Source organism: Drosophila obscura, unplaced genomic scaffold (genome assembly GCF_018151105.1).
Source record: "Drosophila obscura isolate BZ-5 IFL unplaced genomic scaffold, ASM1815110v1 contig_25, whole genome shotgun sequence".
Classification (NCBI taxonomy): Eukaryota; Metazoa; Arthropoda; class Insecta; order Diptera; family Drosophilidae; genus Drosophila; species Drosophila obscura.
In genome coordinates this window covers 3,570,824-3,595,579 of record NW_024542812.1, presented here as the reverse complement: position 1 = coordinate 3,595,579, position 24,756 = coordinate 3,570,824, and the positions used below count along the sequence as shown (strand labels likewise).

Genomic DNA, 24,756 nt, shown 5'->3' with positions numbered 1-24,756 from the left:
TCTATGTGAAACTTCAAATCAATTAGTTTCCGATATAGCAGAGGTATCTTGACTGCGTCAAATACCTTGCTTATATCCAAAACCGCTGCAACAACCTCTAAGGCTTTGGATTTGAGATTGGCTACATTATTTATTACATCATTTATGCAGTGTGCAATGGAGTGTTTTTAAATTTTAAATTAAAGATGTTATTTGTTGGTATTGTTTGTATTTACAGTGGGGACTCAGCTGAAAAGAGGTGGCAAAATTAAAAAATATTTTATGAACGCTTTGAATAAAATAAATGTACACATCTAGTAGAACATTTTCCAGAGCTTTAGCGAATCTAATTTTCAAGATAATATTAGTTTAGGAGATATGAGCAGAGATAACATCCTTTATTTTTATATATTGTATTTGTTTTCCACCCCCACCCACTCTGCCCATTCCTCATTTATGTTGCGGCAGGTCAGCTCAGGTCGCTACATCACATCAGCCCTCAAAACAAAACGAAAAACCAATTCAAGCGGCCAAAAATTGTAGAACCCACACAAACAGTATGTGAGAATACATGGCACACACACATTTACGTAAACTGAAATCTCAAGCAAAGTCGGTTTCGGCAGCTAAAAATTATTCTATGCATACAATCATATATTTTGGAGTGTTACACGTACACAACACATACATGCTTGCTGTCCGTCGGCTCGTGTCACGTCATGAGCCGAACGCGGTCATTCCCAGAGCCGAACGCGGTCGGCCCCAGAACCGAAGACCTGGGAACGTACCCTGAAAACTCAGCTGCACCACTTTCGTTGTATGAACTGGCACATCTATATACACTGCCGATCAATGGGATAGACTCAATGCATTTTTCGTTTTTCTCTTCGATTTCCTCATTTACGGAGTAAGCTTTCGCTGAACTTTTTGCTGTGTTTGTTAGAGCAGTACAGGGGACAGAAGTAGGAGATAAGAGCGGGGTGCAGAAATTTTACAGTTATGATTTATTTCTATTTTGCTTTACCCTATGCCAAAAAATGAGCTTTTTAGGCGATCATTCGAATAGACTCAGAGGCTGCAATTTTAGTTACTGATAAGCTGTGCAAGGTAAAAGGTGCATTTAATTACCTCTTGCGACTTCCCATTATTTAAATACAAAATGGGTCGGGGCAAAGTTCTAACAGCGGAGGAAAAAGCAAAAATATTGGCATATATGGACAGCAACCTTACAACCAGGCAGATAGCCACAAAAATTTCCAGAAGCCAGACTGTTGTGTCTCATTTTTTGCGAAATCCATCAAATTATGGAAAAAACATAAAAACTCCTAATCGAAAAGCACTCACGACTACCGAAACGCGAATAATTCTGCGAAAAGCTTCAAATTCCACGTGCTCTGCGGCTCAAATTCGATCAAACTTGGGAGTTACAACTAGTATAGCAACCGTGCGGCGAGTTATAAGGAACGCTAAACATATAAAGAGATTAAAAATATAAAATAACCACCGCTCACTCGTAAGCAGGCTCGCTCTCTTTTTGCACGAAAGCACATGACATGGAAGACCGAGTGGTATCGAACCGTTTTTTCGGATGAAAAACGTTTTAATTTTCATGGACCAGACGGCTTTAATTATTATTTTCACGATTTAAGGAAGAAAGAAAAACATTTGACTAGTCACCATAGTCGTGAGGGGGGAATAATGGTGTGGGGTGCCATCTCTTACTATGGCACATTTGAAATCCAATTTGTTTCATGCAAGATGAATGCAACTTGCTACAAAGAGCTACTACAAAAGTCATTCCCGCACTTTTTTAACATTTTCGAGTCATTACATTGGACTTTCCAGCAAGATAATGCCCCAGTCCATACTGCCAGAGTCGTAAAGAGCTGGATTAAAGACCAAAATGTTCCCTTAATGGAGTGGCCACCTTACTCTCCAGATCTAAATATAATAGAGAACGTATGGGGATGGCTTTCGCGTAAAGTTTATGAGTCGGGAAGACAATTTGAAGATGTTGAATCATTGAAAAATGCCATCAAAAACGCCTGGAGCGAAATATCCTTGAACTATTTGAAGTCCCTTTATGATTCAATGTCAGATCGACTTTACGAAGTCATTTCCAATAAAGGTGGCTACACTCATTATTAATAAAACTTTAAATATCATAATAAAACATTTTAATACTAAGATTCTTAAGAAGTTTGTCATTTATATTAATTATAAGCACTTGAGTCTATTCGATTGATCGATAAAAATATCAATTTTTTCAAGGTTTAAAAACAAAATAAAATATTAAAAGAAAACCATTTGCCCTAAAACGCAAATTTTTTATTTTTTGAATAAAGAATAGAGTCATGTATACTGCAAAAATTAATTTTTTCCACGTTGATGAGTACTTTGATTTAAAAATTGACATTTCATACGGAAAATTCTTGAGTCTATTCCATTGATCGGCAGTGTACTGTATGGTTAGTGTCTGAGTACTGCCTTCCGTACAGAGCCTAGAAAACAGTTTTTGCCGGAAAAAATGTCTTTTCGGTTTCATATGAATATCAACCCTGATTCTGTTCGCGAGGTGTTTTTTTTCGATCTGAGTATTAGGCTTAAACAGTTTTTGGATCTGAGTTCTAGGCTTTAGAAAATTTAGTTAGCAAAGTCTAATAGTCTAATGTAAACACTACGGTTGAGCTATTGCGTTTTTTTTAATATAGGTTTAGCCTAGTGGTGGCAAAAATTTTAAGTTATGGTTGCGTTTCAGTTGCGTTTGTTCGATTCTCCGATTATTTCATCCCTGTTCCCCTATCGTGTGAACTATCACCACTAGAAAAAAAAATCATGTTTAAGGCATAGTATCCAACACCGCGGAATCTAAAAACTGTGCCAGGAAAATTTCTTTTTCCTGGAGTGTGTATCCAGCAACACGAGCGGAATCCACAGATTTGTATCGATAGTTACCTATCGGGACCGTGTGTGAACTGAGAGAACAGCTGACTCCCAGCTCAGGAATATATGTTCAACAATTATTCCTGAAGTGAATGGTGCAAGATGTAGGCAAAAACAAAAAGAGAGATGAAAATTATTCTTCTTTGTTTTGCAACAATATATGCCGCCACCAACACAATCATTTTATCATCAGAGTGCATTTTCCCCCCTTTTTTTAATTTCAGTTGAATTTCACAGTTGGCTCCGTCTACAAAAACACAGCTGATTCATCAACACTGTTTTAGCTATGTTCCCCACCCTCACGGAATAACTAGTAAATTCCTGCCATGAATTCCTGTTACAGTTTTTTTTTATATGAAGTTTGACAGGAATTTTTAGATTCCGCTGTGCTGGGTAGCTAGGTATGCTGGGTAATGGGTTTCGTGGTGTACGGAAGAACTCTCACATACAAGAATGAAAATCATTACAAATAAATGAATTTGAAAAATTGAATTTGTTATTCATTGAGAACTATTCACGAAATGTAGCCCCAAATCTTTTCTGTCCATATTAATAATTTGGTTGATATATAAAACGTTTTTAAAAACACGTAGAACGTGCTGTTGTCAAAACTCATAACTCAATAACTCGAGTTTGTGCCAGTGTAGACACAAATTCTGAGTTACTGAGTAACTCAACAATCGATAGGTAACTCATGTAAGTGTAAATAGGCTATTATAGCCTTTTTATCCTGGGCGCGTCTGCTATCGATATCGGAATAGACGCAATGAAGCAGAAAAGGCGTTTACATTGGCAGATGTGCGTCTTGAATTTTGATTTGAGTGCTTGATGACAGGGAAAGAAAAAAAAATTTTGAGAAATCAACAGAATTATGCAAGACGACAAGAAAATGGACGAAAGAGAATTGACTGTCATATTTATTTATTATTTTCAGACATTTCTTTGTAGAGTTTGTGGGAGTTCTTCTGGTTCTTCTTCTGGTTTATGAAAACCATCGAAGTTCGTCTCCGGCAGTGTCATAATGGCATCAGGGGGTCACAAAAATTTCGTATAATAATAATACAATCAGTTTCAAGTATTTATTTCATGATTTTATGTATATTTTCACCTTTTGACACAACCATACATTTTTAGCACCAAAATTTGATTTTTGATCTACAAGATTTTGTTGTTATTAGTGGTGATAGTTGCGCTGATAGGCAGAAAAGTGCAAAACTTTGCTGTTAAGCGCAAAATCAATGGAATATATTGAATAGATGCACATTAATCAGTGACCGACGCAACTTTATGCCCCCACTAGGTCCCTATGCTTAGCCTATGTAAAAAAAACTGCGTCTCCGGCAAGACGCAAAGAAGCATGACGCAGCCCCAATGTAAATAGCCTATAAATCGAGTTTGTGCCAGTGTAGACGCCAATTCCGAGTTATTGAGTTAACTTAACAGTCGATAGGTAACTCATGTCAATGTAAATAGGCTATAATATCATACGGCCATAATATCGACATGTTCAAACGATAGGCAAACTATAATAACTACACTATCGATATGCATTAACATTTTGAAATATGCAATAAATGTGACCAGTATAGTATGAAACACAAAACCCAATAATACAATTGCTTCAGGTTGGTGGTTTGTTGGTTCGCCAACACGCACATAAAGATTCACAAAGGGAAAATTATTTTTAAAGACATGAATTTATAATTTTTCTGCTGCGCTGCAGCAGATCCATTACAAATCGAAACTTAAGCATACATTTCGCACGCTCAAACTGCATGCTACTCCCATTAAGTCCGTTTCACAGGTTTGAATTGCAGTGAAATGCAATACGACCATTACCGAGGCTTGAAACTTTTTAGACAGCCCTCGTATAACCTATTTCAAGGATTGGAAGAAATATAATACTAATTTAAATCAAAATTTATAATTATTCGAGTCAAGGGAACAAAAATGATTAAATTAAATCAATTTTTTTTTTCAGCTCGAAATGGTACTTATCTAAGGCTGATCAAACGACGTAGCTACGATAAAAATTAAATGAACTTAAAATGTATATTTTTGAAATATAAGAATTAAAAAGGATCAAGGAGTATTAATTATACGCTAAATTAAGCAAGGAACAAATATGGAATACAAACTGGAGCTCATTCTTTCAAGTTGAGCCTTAAAATAACATAAGTCAAAAGATACACATATTATTATGTATTATGCGGTACCAATACCAACAGATCACATCAAGCTTTTAACTATAAAATAAGCAATTAAAAGTTTATTGATCACACACACACACAACAATATACCTATCTCTTAAAATGGAGTTTTTTATAAGGATGCACTGCATATTGTGGAATGTATATTTAATTTGTGTTTTTCTGATGGCGCCACGGGTTTATGCTAATGCTGCAGCTGGATCGCAAGGTGTGCCGACATGGATGTAAGTATTTTTTCATGTATTTATTACTTATCTAAACACTTAAACTATAAATATGTAGCTGAGTCGTTGCTCCACAAACGTAATTGTATAGATCAAACCAAATATATGTACATATTATTTTTAAAATGAATTTTTACGTCAAGCCACATTTATAGTCATGTTAGGTTATTTAATTAAAATTAATTTAAACTAAAATCCTATTGTAATATTTGGAAACAATTTTTAATAAACTTATACTATAATTCATTTTATTCATACGTCGATTAAATTAGTTGATAACCTCTTAAATGTGAGAAAGAGAAAGTGATGAAGTATCAACGGAATGGCTCTCAAATTTAAATAGAGAATCACATTACTGAAAATAAGCTGCCACACAACGACTTAGTTTCTAATCTGAACTTTACTTAAGCGGTACCGGCCGCCCCGTAGCGTACAATAAATTGAAAGAGCTCGTGTCATACATGTTCTAATTTAAAAGCGCTTCAATACCGCTCATTTGGCAGACACTACACAAAACTGATAAGAGTTTATACATGCACATGCTCCGATAACACAAAAAAAAAAAATTAACAAGTTGAAGCATCTTACTAGAAATCAACACTACGTTCAATCAGCTCTATAAATAGTGCTTGTTTCACTTATCATATCAAGCAGTTTTTGTTCATAGATTACAGACGCTAAAATGGCAACGAACTACAAGAGTATAATGCGTTTGTTAGTAGTTACAAGCTGTGTGGCAACAGCCTATGCAGTATCCAGTACATGGGGAAATATTTCAAACTCAGCTCAACTTTTACATGCTGAAAATGTGGCAAACGCATCGTCCCCCGGCAGATATGTGAACCATGAGATTAAATATCCCAAAAACGTAAGCATCAACGCGACTCAGATTTTCATAAGTATTCATGTATGTATTATACATTTCCTGTCCGATTTCCTGTTTTCATATGTGTGCTGTCAATTTCGAGCGCTGACGAAAACAGAACATACTAGAAAATAGCAAACACATATTAGTGTATTCAAAAGTATATCCTCTTAAAATTTTCTAATCAAAAACATCAAACATGACTAAAAAAGCAAAAACTTACAGATTCGTTAAAACTGGGATTACTGATTCCCGTTACATATTTGTACGATTTTTTAATAATATATCAGGCAGCAAAACTTTTTCTTTTGATAACGAGTCTTAGGTGTCGATCTAAAATTTTCGCCTGTCCGTCAATGCACCAGAAAGTCATTTTTATATTTATCCAGTGTTTCCGAGGGAAAATTATTTTCCTCGAACCCCTCTTCATATATACAAAGAATTACAATAAATACATTTATATGTGAAAGCAAGTCAACATGAAAATTCAAGCACAAAAACTGTAATATACTTTGTGTAAATATGTATAAGATCTTTCTTCGCGCTTCTTTTCCAAAAAATATACATATATCTCGGTTTCCACACACTACAGGGCATTGGTAACGGGAGAATCATAACGGGCATACGGGCGTTCGACCAGGTGACGAATAACACTGGTGGTCATGCTACAATTTACTCTGGAGGTCCCGGGTTCAACTTTGTACACATCAAGCTTCAATCTCAGTACAACTATGGTTTAATATTTCGAGTTGAGATTTACGGAAAATAGAACAAGTGCCCAAATTTGTTGTAGATCATAAGTAAATGAATAAAATAATGAATGAGTAAAATAAAATAGTAAGGAATCTTAAAAAAAAGCGTTTGTTTCTTTTATCATGACCCATTAACTTTGCGCAAGAACCAAAATACGACATAAAACTACACTGCGACTTTTCCTTTTTTTTTTTTCTTGACTACAGTGACAATATGTACATTAAAAGTTAATAAAAACACATTTCCACATAATTTTGTCTCAAATTAAATGTAAACTAGTTCAACGAATTGATATACCTATTAAAATGACGTAACAATAATTTTTTTTTTTGTGTATTTTAATAATTAAGTTTTGCTTAGTTTTATCTCATATAAGAAAAATCATTCTTTATAAAAGTTCCGTTCCATTACTCTCACTTGAGATATCTCTTAACTACCTCAAAAAAATCCTAAAAAATTGGCTTAATCTCGGCTAATAGTGAATTTTTTTTAACTTTTGTTATCTCTTGATGAAACTATGAAATTGAATTTTCTAACTTTTTGTGTAATTTTTTTCTTTGGAAACAACATTTTGTTCTAAGTAACATATATAATATAATGATCCGATTTCGATTATTTTTGGCTATGGTTTGGTATTTGGTAAGTAAGAATAAAACTGAACAGTCTGAATATATTTGGCAAATCGTTGCAAAACTGCGCAATGACTACTTAAACATGTAGTTCTTCTAAGTAAAAAAATCGACTGTACATAATACATACTTTCAGAAATGTATATCCATAGGTAAGAATTATAAAATTGAGGTTTTTTAAGTTTATTGCTGGCAAAGTATTCGTCCTTCTTAAATGTATTGAATATTATTAATAATAGTAGGATATTTTATGTTGTTTTTTTTTTTATTAAAACCAAAAACTAGCTAAGCCGCAAATAATCTATAATACACTTAAAATGTTTATGATTTAAATCATCGCACAACAAAACATTCGTGAGATATTTTACCATAGAGTTTTATAATTAATCATTCGATCATGCTCCATATATTTCCACTTGAGATTTAATGCCGGATCCCCTTGAAGAAGTAAATTTGATTGTCACTGTCGTGTCACCTACACCGCCAGAAGTGATCTCCGCAGTTGCACCGCGCTTCCGTTTTAGATCCGTTATATTTATATAGCTTATAGTCATAGGCCGTGCCTGCCTGGGTCAGCGTATATGTCTTAGTCGTGGTTTGCAGCAGCATCTTTGTTTTAGCTATGACCTCGCGTGCAATCAGGGTATCGGTTGTTAATTTAGCACCCCACGTATAATCGTTACCTTCGCCACTACTGCCGCCTAGACCGTTGATCAAACAGACATAGGAGCCAAGTAGCAACAAAATCACACTGCTGAAGTACATTTTAATAGTAGTTACTGAGCTGTGGTAGTGGTTTGAAGATGAGAGAATGAATACTGATGTTGAAGACAAGACATACTTTCGCTTTTATAGGGCTGGCTTGGTTCAAAAATTGTTATTCGATGATGACCTACTTCGATAAATGTGTCTCCAACACCTGCAGCATATCTCAAAAGTCGGTACATTCTACCTTTCCACACTATGTGGAAACTATTGTAACGGCTCTTTGTTGCTAGCGGTGTAACATAAATTCAAAACATCTTGTTGCTGCGTATCTCATTTATTATGGAGAAAGTGAATTTTCAATTCTTTATATTTTATCGGCCCCATATTTCAACCAAATCGTTAATGCCATAGCCACGCTCAGATTCAAATAAAATGGTAGCACCCTTCGAACCAGGGCCACCGCTAATTAGTTGTGCAGTGGCTCCATTATTTTTCTTCTTGTCAGTGATTTGAATGGCGGTAATCGTTAACGCATCTAGGTTGTCCTGCAATTCAACAAAAACACTTGATCGCTTATAGATATTCCTAACGTAATAGGTATTTAACCTACCGACTGTTTAAAAACATATTTCTTTGTTTGTACAAGACCAACAAAAAATGCCTTTTTGATTGTATCCTTGGCTAGCTTGTAGTCATTGACCCCAATCTCGCCCCAGAGGTAGTTTTTGGTGGCACACACCGGCTCCTGAAGAGTGATAAATAAGACGAAAGCTACTGTGACTACAAAAATTACAGAATTTTTCCTCATTTTAAGAATTTTGCTGTATGTATCTTTTTTAACTGACATGAAATAAATCTCACACGGACCTTTTATTTATAGCGTTGTACACTATGCTCGGAAATAGTTTGATAGTACAATCATGTACTTGACTTGCGAATACTATAGCTGATATTCAGACTTGAACATATCCAGTAACTTTTACTTTTAAAATGTTAAGCATGAAAAAGAAGAGTCCTAAAAGTCTCTGGTTCTGGATTCAAAAAGGCTTCTTTCAGCCCTACACGTTTTCCTACACATGTAACATTAACTACAATACTAGTTACGGGGTATTAATATATGGGTACATTTTAACTATATTGTATTTTTGAGGGTTCAAATTAATTAAGAAACTTTATCTTATCGAAAAATAAAGACAAAAATATTAATTGCTATAGCTAAACGTTGCAAGCTTTACTGGAGAAATTAAAAGTATGATAAGTTCACCTCGCAGAAGTTTGTATACCCTTGAAGTCTCAGAGCAGTTAATGCTATTTTATCTGACTAGAAATTAGGAATTATCTATTTATGTATGAGGTCAAAAACAATTCAAGTTTTTCTTAATAATATAATATAGTATGGATAGGTTATTTGGTTAGATTATCTTGAGTCAAAACATCCCAAGGATTGGAAATAATTTGAATTGGATCGATAATTTGCTTGAATTACACAGGCCGACAAAATTCAACATTATATTTGCTGTCAATATTTGACTATAAAATATAGAGCAATCTCATGAAGAAAAAGTTAAATGTTATTACTGCTATTAATTGAGATTATTTAAATTACCCTACTCGACAAAATCGAACTATTTTTTTCCTCATGGATTCTAATCGACCTTTAATGATAGATTTCCGTCTTAAAATTTTTTTTTTTTAAGAATTATTGTTTTGACAAAAATTTCTTCAACAAATTTGTAAAAATTGTTAGTTTTTATGCTTTTTTTTTCAGAGGTAGCTCGTCTGGTTTTTCCACATAACTTAAGTATCTCAAATTTGGTTTTAATTATTTGGTTTTAATAAATTTGACCACTTTTTGAGGCAATAATTAATAACTTCCAAACGAAACAATATTTTTTGGTTTAGTTTTTTGATATGAGTTTATGGTTAGCAAAATGAAGGTATTTTGAAAAAATGGGTGTGGCAACTCCTTTTTTTATTAAAAAAAACATTTATATTTGTTTGCTCAAAATGTAAAAAAACAAACATTCTCAAATGGATTCAGGTTCGGAACTAATTCTGGCCTTTTCAGACTGTAAGGAAGATTTAGGTCACTTGTACCTGTCCTGTTGAAAATACAACTTGCCAAAAAATCTGTTAACTCAGTGCTCTGAATACACTACTCGACAAAATCGAACTTTTTTTTTCCTCAAGGATCCAAACCGACTTTTTCTGATAGATATGGGGATTTAAAATTTTTTAAAGAATTATGGTTTTTTTTCTATGGCAGAACTTTTTTTTGAAGAATTTTTGAAGTCTGGTATTTTTTTTTAAACCTTTTTTTAGAGGTAGCGCTTGTTTTTTTCACATAGCTCTAGTATCTTACGTTTGGTTGTAAAGAACTTTCCTATTTTGAAAAGATAGGTAAAACAGCTAGAAGTCAAGCGAAAACACTTTGTGATTTCAGCTTACCGTCTATGAAATATAAAGCATTAAAATGCAAAAATGATGATTTTTTGCGGTATTTGGTGGTTGACCACTTTGAAAAAAGCTTTAAAAAAATACCAGACTTCAAAAATTCTTTAAAAAAAAGTTCTGCAATAAAAAAAAACCATAATTCTTTAACAAAATTTTAAAGTTCCATATCTATCAGAAAAAGTCGGTTTGGATCGAGTAGTGTAATAAGGACACTTGGCCATGCCTTAGCAAATGCTCTATAAAATTACTATATTCAGTTCTGAGGTGATCTTAATTTTTATAAGTTGATTTATGTTTGCACTTTATAAAAAAAATGTAAAACACTCAAGGTGAAAAAAAATAAAAAAAATGTTGTTTGGTACTTAATTGACTTTTGGCTGTGCGAATTAATAGAGACACCGATATAAAACATGTTATATTTCGAAAAAAATAGCTTGTTTCTAAGAGTTGTTTGGTTTAAAAATTTGATCGTAATTAGTTTTAGTAATTTTAGATATAAAAACATCCATAAAACAAAGTTTAGATATTAGGAATGGTAAGGGAGGTATTCAGATACCCATGGACATAAAAACGTCCACAAAAATGGATTTTAGTTACAGAAAATTGCCGAAAGATAGAATTTTCTCCAGAAAATGAATGATAATGCAATAAAACATACGATTAAAGTGGAAACACGGAAACAAAAATCCAAAATATCCCAAACTCTTGAGAAAAATGTGCTGAGATTCGTGAGGCAAACCCCCTTTTAAATATTCTAATAATTAAAAAAAAAATATTCTATGGAACAAACCCTTCCAAAATATAAATAATACTCAAAGCTAAAAATCTCAAGTCCAACAGATCCCAAAAAGTTCCGTGTCTATCGAACAGGGCCAAGTGTCCTCATTATTAATCACATGAGTGTAGGTAACATTTGAACATCATTTATTAAAAAGGTTGCATTTAAAGTTGAAAAAAAAATAAAAATTTACATATTTTTGCATCAGACCTTCTACCGTTTTCAAAATGGGGGTAAATTATAAGAATCTATTGATACTTTTGGTCGAATAGTTTCAGCATAGTTTCAGAATCGGAAAAACATATTTATGTGTTTTGTATATATTATTATTCTGTTTGTTGTTTTATCAGGTGGTAATGAATGTTATTTCTATGCAATAACTTATGCGTTATTTTTCTTTTTAGATGTCTTGGAATAAGATCGCCGTTTATTGAATTTGGAAGTCAAGAGGAACAGCTGGCGAATACAAGTATTCCTCTTAATATCACTAAAGATGAACAAGCATATATGCACCAAGAGGGTCTGCGTAAACTTGGTACTTTTATAAAGCCTGTAGATTTGCGAGACTCTCAGACTGGATTTGTAAAAGCAGATCTCACTAAAAGACTGACAAATGATCCGCAAAGATCTCGGCGCATTCATCCGATACAGGAAGAAATGGATCAAAAACAAATTGTACTTCTTGACGATGATACTGATGAAAATGGTCTGCCCGCTAGCTTAACTGATGAGGACCGCAAGTTTATAGTTCCAATGGCACTAAAAAATGCATCTCCTGATCCTGGGTGGATTGATTCTACCTCTTCCCATCCTCCCATTGTAAAGTCAACATTCGTAGCAGCTTCCAATGCACAACGTCGAGCCACGCCAATAACGCACAGCAGTACAACGACGAAACTAGAAGTGGACCCTTCTTCCAATATAGACGATTTAAAGAAGCACATACTGTTTTTGCATAATATGACTAAAACCAATACAAACTTTGAGTCAAAGTTTGTTAAATTCCCAAGCTTGCAAAAGGACAAAGCTAAGCAGGCCGCTAGTGCATCAACGAACGTAAAACGTCCGCCTAGACCAGTTTTCCAATATGCTGCGCCGATAGCCCCGCCGACACGCAAAGTTCCACAGGGCGCACATACTCCAGGTCAACAGCCGTTTGGCGGTTACTACCATAACGATGAAGATATAAACAATTTGTCGTCTTTTCTTAAACCAGTTTCGGATACCAATGATTCTGCTCAAAGCGATGGGGGCAGAAAGTTGGATAAAATCCCCATAGTTCCTCAAGTACACTTATTGAATGAGGATCAGTCAACGACATGGTTGACCACTGAAGAGCCAGTGCCGACAATAGTAAGTCCAGGAAATTTGGAACCCGTACGCACAACGAAGCGCCCGGCTTGTCTTCGTAATCCAGAATCGCCAAAATGTATACGCCAGCGGCGACGCGAAGAGCAACAGCGCCAGCGTGAGCGTGATGAGTGGTTTCGAGGTCAATCAGAATACATACAACCTCGATTTCAGCCTATTATACAAACGATCAATAATACCAGGCGTTTCGCTGTTTCCATTGAGATACCAGATTCTTTTAAAGCACATACCGCTTTGACTTACCCATCCGACGAAACAGAGGGTGAAAAGGTGAACCGTATGAAGCGTTCTCAGCCACGCGGTCATAAACCCATGAAAGATTTGATTGACGGCTCTGTTGATAAACATACTCGCGAAACTGGTTATTTTGATCGGGATATTGTGATGACATCTGCAGATGTCGCCAGTGGACGCGATTTCCTGATCGCTAAGATGACCGAAAACGGCTTAGTATCGCCTAATGAACAGTACAATGATACATCAAGGCTAAATGCCTACTCTGAAAAAATAGACCTAAATCCTAATAGCTGTTATAAAATCAATGGCTTAAGCTACGGTCAGAAAAAACAATGTATGAAGCATACTAGTGTTATGCCAGCGATTAGCCGTGGTGCTCGTGCAGCTATTCAAGTAAGTATGTAACAAAAATGTAACCATTTTACTAATGTATGTAACTTTTATTGCTGCAAACTAAAGTACTAAAGCATTACATGTACATATATATGTATATAGAACATAAAAACATAACAGAACATAATACATATATATTTTTTAGATTTGTACCCAATGGGTACTACCCATCCAAATTAGTGTCTATATTTGTGTCCGCGTAAGCAAATGGATCTCAAAGAGTATAAATAGAAGATAAGAAACAAATTCTGTGGAGATCCCATGTTAATGATAATTCCTTATGGAAAAGAAAACAGAAATTAAGAAAATTGATAAAAACTTGTTTTTCGCCCAATTATTCATATGTCACTAACCGATTAAGATAAAAACTTTCCAAGTGCTGGAAAAACATACATGCATAAAAGCATTTAGAACCCATATAATCCACACATGTAAAAATTAAATACAAATCAAATCTGTATACGGAAAACTATCCTGATTGTGAGGATAAAAAAAGAAATCCAATTGTAATCGTCTGCTTGGAATATTTTCATAAGCAACATATTTTTCCCCACAACGAGTTTGTGGAGCGTTTTCAGCTATATAATATTGGATATTGACAGTATATGCATAGTTCAAGACATAAAGCTTCAAAACTGACGGACTATTTTGCATAGAATCAGATATAGGGACGGATAAACGTACATTGTATTGCCGACTTAGCTCGTCATCATAATAGACTCGGTTATTGATGCTGAACAAGAATATACAGCTGTGGTAATTGAAATAGTAGTGCCGCACCGCACCACTTTCAGAACTGTTTTTGAGACATTTCCAGTATTCCCAATTTAACATATAATACCTTTTTGGATAGACAGGAATGTAAAAAATAGAAAACAAAGGAAATCGGAGTGCATTTGCATTCCATTTTCTTGTTTTCATGACTTTAGACAACTACTCATGAAATCTGCTGTTCATAGAAATAGTAGTGTTTTTTAGAAAATCGAAAAAAATAACGAAATTAAATTTAAAACCTATGTTGCAGGTTCTACATGTGTCTTGGATTTTATAACTAGTTTTCAATCAATTTTATTTTCACTACGGCCTTACAACGACTTGGCATTGGTCAATAAGGTCCTCACCACGCTTCAATAGGATTTGAGTCAATACTCCTCTGACAACTCGCTATAACTTGCTCTGGTTGACAGATTTGAAGTTGCTACAATGTATTTGACATTCGCCTATAGGTTTTCGATGGGATTGAGATCCAGGTACTGAGCTGGACATAGCAAAACGTCGATATTTTCAGATGAAACCCAATTCCTAGCGTGCTTTCCTGAGTCTTTCGGATCATTATCCTGTAGAAAGATTTCTTTTGAGAGCCATTCTTCAACTCTTATACGAATTTTATGTATTATAAAGTATGCCTACATAAACAGTTTTGCTCAATACTCAAACACCAGACTAGGCAGTACCACTTCATTTTAACCTGGCCTCATAGGGCTCAGCCCGGCATGCCCAATGCTATTTATACCTGTACTCAAAAAAGAGTTAAGGGGTATATTAGATTTTTGGTAAAAGTGGATGTGTGTAACGCAGAGAATGAAACGTTTCTGACCCCATAAAGTATATATATTCTTGATCAGCATCAATAGCCGAGTCGATATAGCCATGTCTGTCTGTCCGTCTGTCTGTCTGTCCGGCTTGTTGAGCGCCTAGATCTCAGAGACTATAAGAGCTAGGGCAACCAAATTTGGTTTCCAGGCTCATGTGATATCACACTGCTACAAGTGTATTTCAAAATTTCGCCCCGCCCCCTTCCGCCTCCACAAAGGACGAAAATCTGTGGCAGGCACATTTTTAAAGATACGATAAAACTAAAAACGCAGTATGGTAGAGAATGCCCATATCTACCAGATTGCCGAATCTGAATTAGATCGGATCATAATTATAGCCAGAATGAAATTAATTTTCTGTTGGTTCTTCCGCCCCCTCCTGCCAGAGACCCGCTACCTATCTCTTTCTCGCTCGCACACTCTGCCGCGTTCAGTGCGCGAGCAATCCCTAGCGGAGGAGATGTAGAACCTAAATGGAACATGTACAATCTACATGTTAGATGTAGAATATACATTGTAGATGTAGATGTATATATCAGATTTAGCAAAAAAATGTAAATTTTTTTTTTTAATTCTAAAATTCTAAAAAATCATATGCTCAAAAATGTATATTCTGACTGAGTACGGGTATAAGTAGAGTCGCGTCCCCAGAAGCGACTCGCACGTTCCTTCTCGTTTTTAGCCTACTTCTTATAGTTAATTGGGTTAAATACAAATGCGAGAGTGGATAAATCTTAATTTTCAGTTCCATTATACCTCCTGCCTTTAGTTTTTAGTCTAGCTCTTAGGTCTCCTTTTCTGGCTCAGTCCAGATTACTTTTAAGCTCCAAAATCAAAATTACCGCTATGTCCAAAACTTTCTTTCATTCAAATATTTAATAGCTGAAATAAACTTATGGTGACTTTTTTAAATGAATTTCTTTTTTTTTTATAGTTGTTAAATATTTACACCCAGCATTACTATTTCTATCAACAGCAGATTTGATGGGTATTTTTCTTAAGTCACGTAAAACATGAAAATGGAATGCAAATGCAATAGGATTTCTTTAGGGTTATAGTGCTTACATGTTAATCTTTCCAAAAAGGTATTACATGTCAAATTTGGAATACAGGAAATGTCTCAAAAACAGTTCTGAAAGTGGTGAGTTGCGGCACTACTATTTCAATGACAACAACTGTATATACCTTATAGGATCGGAGTTTTTTCCTTCTGTGTTTCCTCAAGGGTGTATGTACATTTTTTTTTATTTCGTTTTGATATCGTTTTTGTTAACGATAAAGTTATATTTCTTTCATTTAACACGGACTCGTATTTTTTTATTTATCAGGAGTGTCAGTTTCAATTTAAAAGTCGTCGCTGGAACTGCAGTACAACAGACGACGAAACCGTTTTTGGTCCTATGACAAATTTGGGTGAGTATTTTAAACCAAAAGTAACTCCTTTGAAATAAGAACATGTACATACATACATATGTACTTACATACATCCAATAAAAGTTACCAGTGGAAGATCTGCTGACGCAATAGGGGTTGTAATCGCAAAAAAATATTGGACACATGTAATAAGGAAACTAGAAAAATAGGTTCACGAAATAATAACACTTTGGAATATCCGATTAAACCTACAGTGACGCCAAATATTCGCCACAAAACCAAGACAAAAAAAAAAAACAGAACAGAAAACAGACAGACAAAGAGACAGACAGACAGACAGACAAAGAGACAGACAGACAGACAGACAAAGAGACAGACAGACAGACAGACAGACAAACAGACTGACAGACATGGCTTTATCGACTCGGCTATTGATGCTGATCAAGAATATATATACTTTATGGGGTCGGAAACGTTTTCTTCTCTGCGTTACACACATCCACTTTTATCTTTTTTACTTTATCTAATATACCCCTTAACTCTTTTTGAGTACGGGTATAATAACAGTTATTTTCATGTTTGGTGGCGAATATTTAAAAAAACTGCCATAAAACTGTAAAGTATAATTTCTAAGGAAAGATAAAGAAAAGAAAATTTTTTTGTTTGCTGTCAAATAACAACTATCACATTTGGCAAGTTGTACGTAACTGCAGAACTACAAAATTTTATTAAAATCGTTTCGTTAGCTTAGGAGTTAATGCGAAACATACACGTTACACGTAATTTTTTCATTCATTGAATTTCGGTAATTCTAACCAAACGGAAGAAAAAATGTAATTCAATTATAACTTTTTACAACCAAAACTTTTCCAATAAGTTATTTTATCAATAATAATAATAATTAAATAAATATAAATATAAAATTGAGATTATCGAAAATATCGTTTTGACATAAACAAATCTTATTATAAGGTCTAAAATGATCTATTTGATCATCATAATTTATCAGATTTGAACCCATCAATTTTTTTTCTCTGTGTAGACAAAAAAGCCTTAACACTAATATACCACTAATTTAAATCTTTGTATTTGATGCAGCGGCACCAGAAATGGCATTTATTCATGCACTTGCAGCAGCAACAGTGACTAGCTTCATAGCCCGAGCATGTCGAGATGGCCAGTTAGCGTCGTGTGGCTGCTCGCGTGGGAATCGACCTAAACAGCTTCATGACGATTGGACATGGGGAGGTTGTGGTGACAACCTGGAATACGCTTATAAGTGAGTAGTAATTTCGTTGATCTCTTATTTGAATTCCGATTTTGGTTAGGTTAGGTTAAGGCTGTAGAGAGAGAGAGAGAAAAAACCCGAGTCGAGCGACAGAATACACCAACAAAATATGGTTGCCCAGGGCCCGGTTGAGGGTTGATGCGGCCCTGAATAGGCCGAGTTTGGCTTTAGAGTTGTTAATTGTTTGTATTGTCCCCACCCACATCTAGGAGAAAATATTCCAGAGATTTTGCGAATCTAATTTTCAAGATAATTATACCCGTACTCAAAAAAGAGTTAAGGGGTATATTAGATTTGTGGTAAAAGTGGATGTGTGCAACGCAGAGAAGGAAACGTTTCCGACCCCATAAAGTATATATATTCTTGATCAGCATCAATAGCCGAGTCTATATAGCCATGTCCGTCTGTCCGTCCGTCTGTCCGTCTGTCCGTCTTGATGAGCGCCTGGATCTCAGAGACTATAAGAGCTAGAGAAACCAAATTTGGTTTCCAGACTCATGTGATATCACACTGCTACAAGTGTATTTCAAAATTTCGCCCCGCCCCCTTCCGCCCACACAAAGGACGAAAATCTGTGGCAGGCACATTTTTAAAGATACGATAAAACTAAAAACGCAGTATCGTAGAGAATGCCCATATCTACCAGATTGCCGAATCTGAATTAGATCGGATCATAATTATAGCCAGAATGAAGAAATTCATTTTCAGTTGCTTCCCCTCCCCCTCCTGCCAACGACAACGCAACTCATTTTCCTTCTCGCTCGCACACTCTGCCGCGTTCAGTGCGCGAACAACCCCTAGCGGAGGAGATGTAGAATCTAATTGGAACATGTACAGTCTACATGTTAGATGTAGAATATACATTGTATATGTAGATGTAGATATCATATGTAGCAAAAAAAATGTAAAATGTAAAATTTGTTTTTTAATTCTAAAATTCTAAAAAATCATGCTCAAAAATGTATATACTGACTGAGTACGGGTATAAGTAGAGTCGCGTCCCCAGAAGCGACTCACACGTTCCTTCTCGTTTTAGTTTAGGAGATATGAGCTGAAATATGATACGAAAATGAAATGTACAAAAATGTATTGAACCCCTTTTCACTTTATAATTTATCAAGCTGGGCCCACTATGCGCATCTGCTAAGCGGTCTCGAGCTCGCTCGGCTCGTTTCTTACAAACATTTCTGGCTCGCGGCCAGAGACGATGCATAGCCGAATGGGTCGCACCGGTAAGCCTCGGCATAGAACAGCTTTTTGGTCGGTCATGCAGCATCTTGGTATTGTATAGTCTTTGGTACTATGCACTTTCGATGGGTACCATCAGTTACATGCGAAAGACTATTTTCTGCTTCTGTTAGGACAATCACCCCACTTCGAAATCGCCTAATGCCAGAGAAATTGTCAAAATTAATATTTCTCGAAAGTCTGGAACGGAAGCCCTTGACCAACTAACTTTTGAGTACGTTTTTTACGTCTTAGTCGGACTACATATCGGTGTAATCAGAGAAAAATGGATCTCATCTCATATTTAGTTTTTTTTTTTTGACGAACCTTATAAACCCGCATTTGTCTGCCCACTGGGACAGTTTCTTCAGAGTGCTTGTCATGCACTCGCATAGCGTCTGTGGAAATATTCCAGAGAATGCTATGGCAACATCATCAGCGTACGCCACCACGTGAAATCCACCCCCCTCTATCTCTCGCAGCAGTTCATTAACTGCTACGTTCCATAGGAGGGGCGAGAGGACTCCGCCCTGCGGAGTAGACGTAGACGTTCCCAGTGAGGCCTCAACGGTCCGGCATTGAAGCATCTGATCGATAAGACTCACCGTCTGGGAATCAGTCGAGATGATGTTATTAATCCAAACCAGCATCCTAGGGTTAAACCGCGGTGAAAACGGATAAAAAGCGGACCCACCACGAAAGCCGTTACAGAGAGCCCGAAAACGGGGTGAGACGAATGTGACAGCGCACAAAGATAGACCGTAGGGGATATGGCGCCATGCACCGTTAGGTCGAACGATCGCACTGCAACGCGGGTATAAAAGCATGTGAGGAGAAGGAAACGGGCACACAACACACTCACGCGTGGGAAGCAGAGGGAGAATATAAAATGAACGCGGTTAGAAATTTTGTGAGTGAGCAAAATAAAATATTGCGGGAATGGGGCTACGACGCCCCCACTTTCAGTCAGCGACGGGGGGCATGCTCTTGCGAGGAGACGAAGGGAGTCGGCGGAGTAGCTCACCGGAGCTGCAGCTTATGGCGTCGCCGTTGGTGTCGCCCGCACCGTCGGTGTGCGAGACGCGCACTCCGTTGGCAGCCGCTGAGGAAAGTCTCTGAATCCGGCAGGTGCGACAGAAGATCGCGGAATTGACGCTGCGCATCAAGGCCAAGCATGAGGAGAAGCGGAAGAGGTGGTCACCTCCGATGAGAGCGCCAGTAAATCGGGAGTGGAATCCGACGACGAGAGCGAAGAGGGCCCGCCGCCAACTTCATGTCGTCCAGCGCAGAAGCCCGAGGCCCGGCCAGAGGAGGAGCAATGGCAACGCCGTCTGCAGGAGGTGGTGGCAGAGGAGGAGGCGATGTGGGAGCCGCGACCGTTGGAAGAGGAGGTCGAGGTCAAGGACGCAGGCGAGGAGTCGAGGGCAACGCCACCCGAGCCGGAAGCCGAGAAGGGGCACACGTGTGGGAAGAGGTCCCGCAGAGGAGCAACACACTCGACCTGCGGAATAGGGGCGCGGGGTTGGCGCCTACGGCCGCGGCCGGAGAACGTAAGACGAAGGTGACGACGTGCGAGGCGGGGACGGTAGCGGCGGCAGAGACCCCAGCGCCAAGCGAGTCGGTGGCCGAGGAGGCAGCGAAGAGGCAGAGAAGAGGCGCAGGCCGTGGCGGCAGAGTCGGCGACGTTGGCGGTGGCGAAGACGGCGCCGGTGGCGTTGGCAGGGACGGCGCAGTTGACGATGACAGCGACGAGGGCGGATACGGAGGCCGGCAGCCTGAGCACAGCTGCCGAAAGCACGGCACAATGGAGGACCCACCTGGAAGTCCGGGGATCAGCGAAACCTGGGAGCGCGGGCCATGGAAGTGTCCGAGCCCAGCGGCAACAGGGGCAGGGAGGCCATTCCTGAGAAGGCAGGCATCATGTCCGGAGCTTTGGGCGGAGGTGCAGCAGTATAGAGATAGCGCACAACGCCAAATTGAAAACGGTGAGTGGGCGGCCGCCACACAGGGCGGAAAAGGGAGTTTTACGCTATTGGAAGAAAGAGGAGAGTGTGAGGAACTGGGTTGCTCACAGGCTTCAAGGGGTTAAAGCCCCGGAGGTTATCCGCGGATATCTATCGTGGCTGATGCTCGTGTTTTAATTCGCTCCTCCTAAAAAGTTTTATTTTCGTTGTTTAATTGAAACTAATTGTGTTTTATTAGTGTACACAGGGTAAACCGACCGTGCAATCTGTCCATTACCTGTGCTCGTTTAGTTAGCCTTTCTCATTTCTTCCGTGCATTCGTATTCACAGCTGTGTTGTTGTTGACGTTTGCTCGATGCACCCTCTCTGAGCCGCTCTCTACTTTTATCTCCGTACATGCACATACTTGCACTGACGCTCTCTGTTCGTCGCCTCTCCGTGCCCGCCTAAAGATCTGTGCTTATCTCGTCTATCTGTGTTTAACTCGTCTCTCTGTGTTTAAGCTTCGATAGCTTTGGTAAAGCTAACTGCAGCCGTCAACTCTGGATTCCGACTGTTCCGACTGTTACAACTTCGTTCGTTCTCTTTCGTAGTGACCAGACGTGTTTTTGTTTTGCGCTCCGCATTTTCCTTTTGTTTAACTTAAACAGCCGGTGTTTTTTATCTATAATTTAACTCTCTAACTAACTTACATTAAAATCATACTTTCACCGCGGGTGCATGCCTGATAATTGTGTAAAAACACAACTTATTTAATACATTTTGTGCGTCGGTTAGTCGTGTGTTTGTGTTGTTGCTTTTCGTAAGTACGCCCTCTCATTACATTTGAGCGCTCTTTTTCGTAGCTTTTGCCGTCTATCACTCTCTCTATCACCTAACTCTCAATAACTGTTCTTTCTCTCTCGCTCTTGTAACTTTCTGTGCAGTAACGCTCTCACTTATAAGCTGTTGTTTGCCTTAAGCATTGCTTGCTCTGCACTTTGGTCTGATTGCTATTTGTTTTGAACTTTTTTTTTCCTTAAAATAAAAAAATAAAAGACATTATTATGATTATTATGGAATTTTCTGTCGTCTGTGCCAAAAAAACCTGCTAGAAGCAGATCACCCATGACCAGCCCAATATCCCCTGCTGGCTTTGCGAAAGCGTAGTGCACGCAAAATGTGTAGAGATCTCGGGCCGTGTAGGAGACGCCATTTCCCAAAACAACGGCCTACATTATAGTTGTGAGGAATGCCGTGCTGTGGAAAATGACATGCGTTCGTTCATGAGGCAGATGCGGGTTGGCTTCAAAGAGCTGATCGTAGGTCTTAAACAGCAATATGATCGGCTCTTGGCCATGGACACTCAGTTCAGCAGTTTACAGCTCCTGGCTGAGTCTCCGAGGCGCAAGAGGTCTACTCCGCGGAACTTGCAAGTGCCGACTGCCTCATGTCCGCCGGCGTCTGAAAAACTTGCTCCGACCACTCCCTTAGTGCAGCAGTTGATTACGTTTGCTACTCCAAGGGCAATGATCGCTGCTGGTGATGCAGATTCGGGAGCCGAATGCGTCACCTCGGAGAGTATACAGTTTGAAATGTCTGTAGAGTCCGTGTCTGTCGATTCCGCACTCAACTTCTTAACTATCCCATCAGTTTCGCTCCCACCAGCTAATAGATGTCCAGGACTACCGGATACTGGCATCACAGGTACTAGACCTGTGGTGCCAAAAGCACTGGTGGGAGTCCCACCAAAGCGACAAGTTTTTGTCTCGCGGCTAGCCCCTGACCTCACATCCAATGATGTGACCGCTTTTATACAAAGCAAAATAAAAGCCGTCGGCTTAAAGGTGGAAAAGTTTAACTTTTCTTACGCCAGGGAGATATCTTCCATATCTTCTTCAAGATAAGCGTCTCCCCAACTGAATTTGAAACCATTTGTTCCGCCAAGTTTTGGCCAGAGCATTTGGTGGTTAAAGAGTTTAAGGCTAAGAAAAAGAATAGGCTCCCCATTACTCTTCCTAGCATTCAGACCAGTGCTCCATCTCCATCCTCATCTTCCACCTCTACTTCCACCCATCCAAAAAACTAACTTCCTCTCTTGTAGTTACCTACCAGAATGCTAGAGGCTTGCGTAGTAGGCTCAGCACTCTTTTCCTTGAGAGTCTCGCATTCTCATCCCACGTTATTGTGTTCACCGAGACCTGGTTAAAGACGGACATCCTTAGTTCCGAAGTTTTGGCAGTTCGGTACACAATTTTTAGAAATGACCGTTCATCTCGACGTGGAGGTATGGTCCTTATTGCAGTGGACTCAAACTTCACGTCGGAACATTTCATGGTCCAGGTTCAACAAGACCTGGAATTCCTGTGCGTAAACTGATTCTCCCAAGCTTTTCCATTTTCATTACTTGCTCGTATATTCCACCTTCCTCGGATATCGTAATATACGAGCATCACCTGTCCGCTTTAAAAACTGTTTCTTCCTCGCTATCAGATAAATACCATATAATAGTTCTTGGTGATTTTAATTTGCCAGGTACTGTTTGGTCTTCGGTAAACGAGTCTAATAACCTTGTGCCCATGTCACGACATGACTTTATCGACGGCTTGCTAGACCTATCCCTGTCTCAAGTCAACCATGTGAAAAATTCCTTGGGTCGATTGCTTGATCTGTGCTTTCTCTCGGATCCGACCATAGCGTTGTTAACCCGAGCCCTTCCGCTCAGTATACCTGAAGACTCCTACCATCCTACATTCGAAGTGTCAGTCGATATTGGCCCTACTGTATTGGATCGAATGGGTAGGCTATCTGAACGTGTCCGCTGCTTTATTAAAGCCGAGTTTACGAAGCTTAATAACCTTATAAGGGATTTTGGTTGGTCCGCTCTGTACTTGTGCACTGACGTTATGAAAGGCACAAACATTTTTTACAATATACTTGCCACATTTTTTGATCTTCTTGTGTCCCACTTTCTTGTCCGGTTAGATCTGGAAAGCCTCCTTTTACCAAGGAGTTATCCAGTCCAAAAAATTTAAAATCAAGACTTTATACAAAATTTCGAGAAGTTGGTTCTCCCTCTTCTCTTTCTCACTATGTAATATGTAATAAGAAAGGTAGCAAGTCTGATGCAAATAATTATAGAGGTATATCTAAGTTATCCGCTATTCCTAAAATGTTTGAAAAAATTTTAACTCCGCACTTGCAACATCTCTGCAAAGCACTTATATCTCCGTCCCAGCACGGATTTATAAGGCGACGATCAACAACTACAAATTTATTAGAGTTTACCTCTTTTATCATTAAAGGCTTTCAAGGTAACTTGCAGACGGATGTCATTTACACTGATTTTAGTAAAGCATTCGATTAGGCCCCCTACTATTCACACTCTTTATTAATGATCTGCCTTCAGTATTAACAAACTCTCGAGTACTCATGTATGCGGATGATGTTAAACTTTGTGTCCAGTATAAGGACATTTCATTTCACTCTCGCTTGCAATCCGATCTCAATAACTTTCAATCATGGTTTTGTGCAAATATTTTACACCTAAATGCCTCGAAATGCAAAGTAATGACATTTCATCGCTCCAGCTCCAGCCCCCTATTTGCTCCTTATGGCCTCTGCGGTGGTTCTCTTGAGAGAATTACCTTGGTTGATGATCTTGGTGTTAAATTAGACCCAAAGTTAAAGTTTTCTGAACACATTTCTACCATGGTAAATAAGGCCATGGGTGTGCTTGGGTTTATAAAGAGGTGGTCAAAGGAATTTGACGACCCCTATATAAC

The 24,756-nt window shown here is 38.1% G+C and overlaps 4 protein-coding genes across 8 annotated transcripts in view; 2 read left to right on the top strand and 2 right to left on the bottom strand.

Annotated features, from left to right (window-relative positions):
- Positions 1–24,756, top strand: part of LOC111077298 (protein Wnt-5) — an 82,833-nt gene that overhangs the window by 12,749 nt on the left and 45,328 nt on the right. For 3 of the 5 annotated variants that reach the window (XM_022371512.2, XM_022371513.2, XM_022371511.2), the window contains exons 2-5: positions 4,904–5,356; positions 11,948–13,544; positions 16,468–16,552; positions 17,612–17,792. In XM_022371512.2, the coding sequence (XP_022227204.2) occupies positions 5,235–5,356; positions 11,948–13,544; positions 16,468–16,552; positions 17,612–17,792 (1,985 nt within the window). In that variant the 5' untranslated portion in view covers positions 4,904–5,234. Of the gene's footprint in view, positions 1–4,441; positions 4,548–4,903; positions 5,357–11,947; positions 13,545–16,467; positions 16,553–17,611; positions 17,793–24,756 lie in introns of those variants that run through there. The other 2 variants (XM_022371514.2, XM_022371510.2) reach the window with 2 other exon arrangements.
- Positions 5,752–7,082, top strand: LOC111077303 (probable salivary secreted peptide). The gene is made up of 2 exons (XM_022371517.2): positions 5,752–6,224; positions 6,814–7,082. The coding sequence occupies exons 1-2, from the start codon at positions 6,039–6,041 to the stop codon at positions 6,988–6,990; spliced, it is 363 nt and encodes a 120-aa protein (XP_022227209.1). The 5' UTR covers positions 5,752–6,038; the 3' UTR covers positions 6,991–7,082.
- Positions 7,544–8,549, bottom strand: LOC111077302. The gene is given in 2 exon segments (XM_022371516.2): positions 7,544–8,157; positions 8,159–8,549. Coding segments are annotated over 2 exon segments (369 nt in total). The 5' UTR covers positions 8,369–8,549; the 3' UTR covers positions 7,544–7,998.
- On the bottom strand, positions 8,632–9,168 carry LOC121404614. Its single transcript, XM_041594421.1, has 2 exons — positions 8,922–9,168; positions 8,632–8,856 (listed from the first exon to the last, which is right to left on the bottom strand). The coding sequence occupies exons 1-2, from the start codon at positions 9,156–9,158 to the stop codon at positions 8,683–8,685; spliced, it is 411 nt and encodes a 136-aa protein (XP_041450355.1). The 5' UTR covers positions 9,159–9,168; the 3' UTR covers positions 8,632–8,682.

Excerpts from the sequence above, each read along its gene's own strand:
- LOC111077303 (XM_022371517.2), top strand. The coding sequence starts at position 6,039 with ATGGCAACGAACTACAAGAGTATAATGCGTTTGTTAGTAGTTACAAGC. Across the intron at positions 6,225-6,813 it reads AGATTAAATATCCCAAAAAC|GGCATTGGTAACGGGAGAAT; the intron begins GTAAGCATCAAC and ends CACACACTACAG.
- LOC121404614 (XM_041594421.1), bottom strand. The coding sequence starts at position 9,158 with ATGTCAGTTAAAAAAGATACATACAGCAAAATTCTTAAAATGAGGAAA. Across the intron at positions 8,857-8,921 it reads AATATGTTTTTAAACAGTCG|GACAACCTAGATGCGTTAAC; the intron begins GTAGGTTAAATA and ends GTTGAATTGCAG.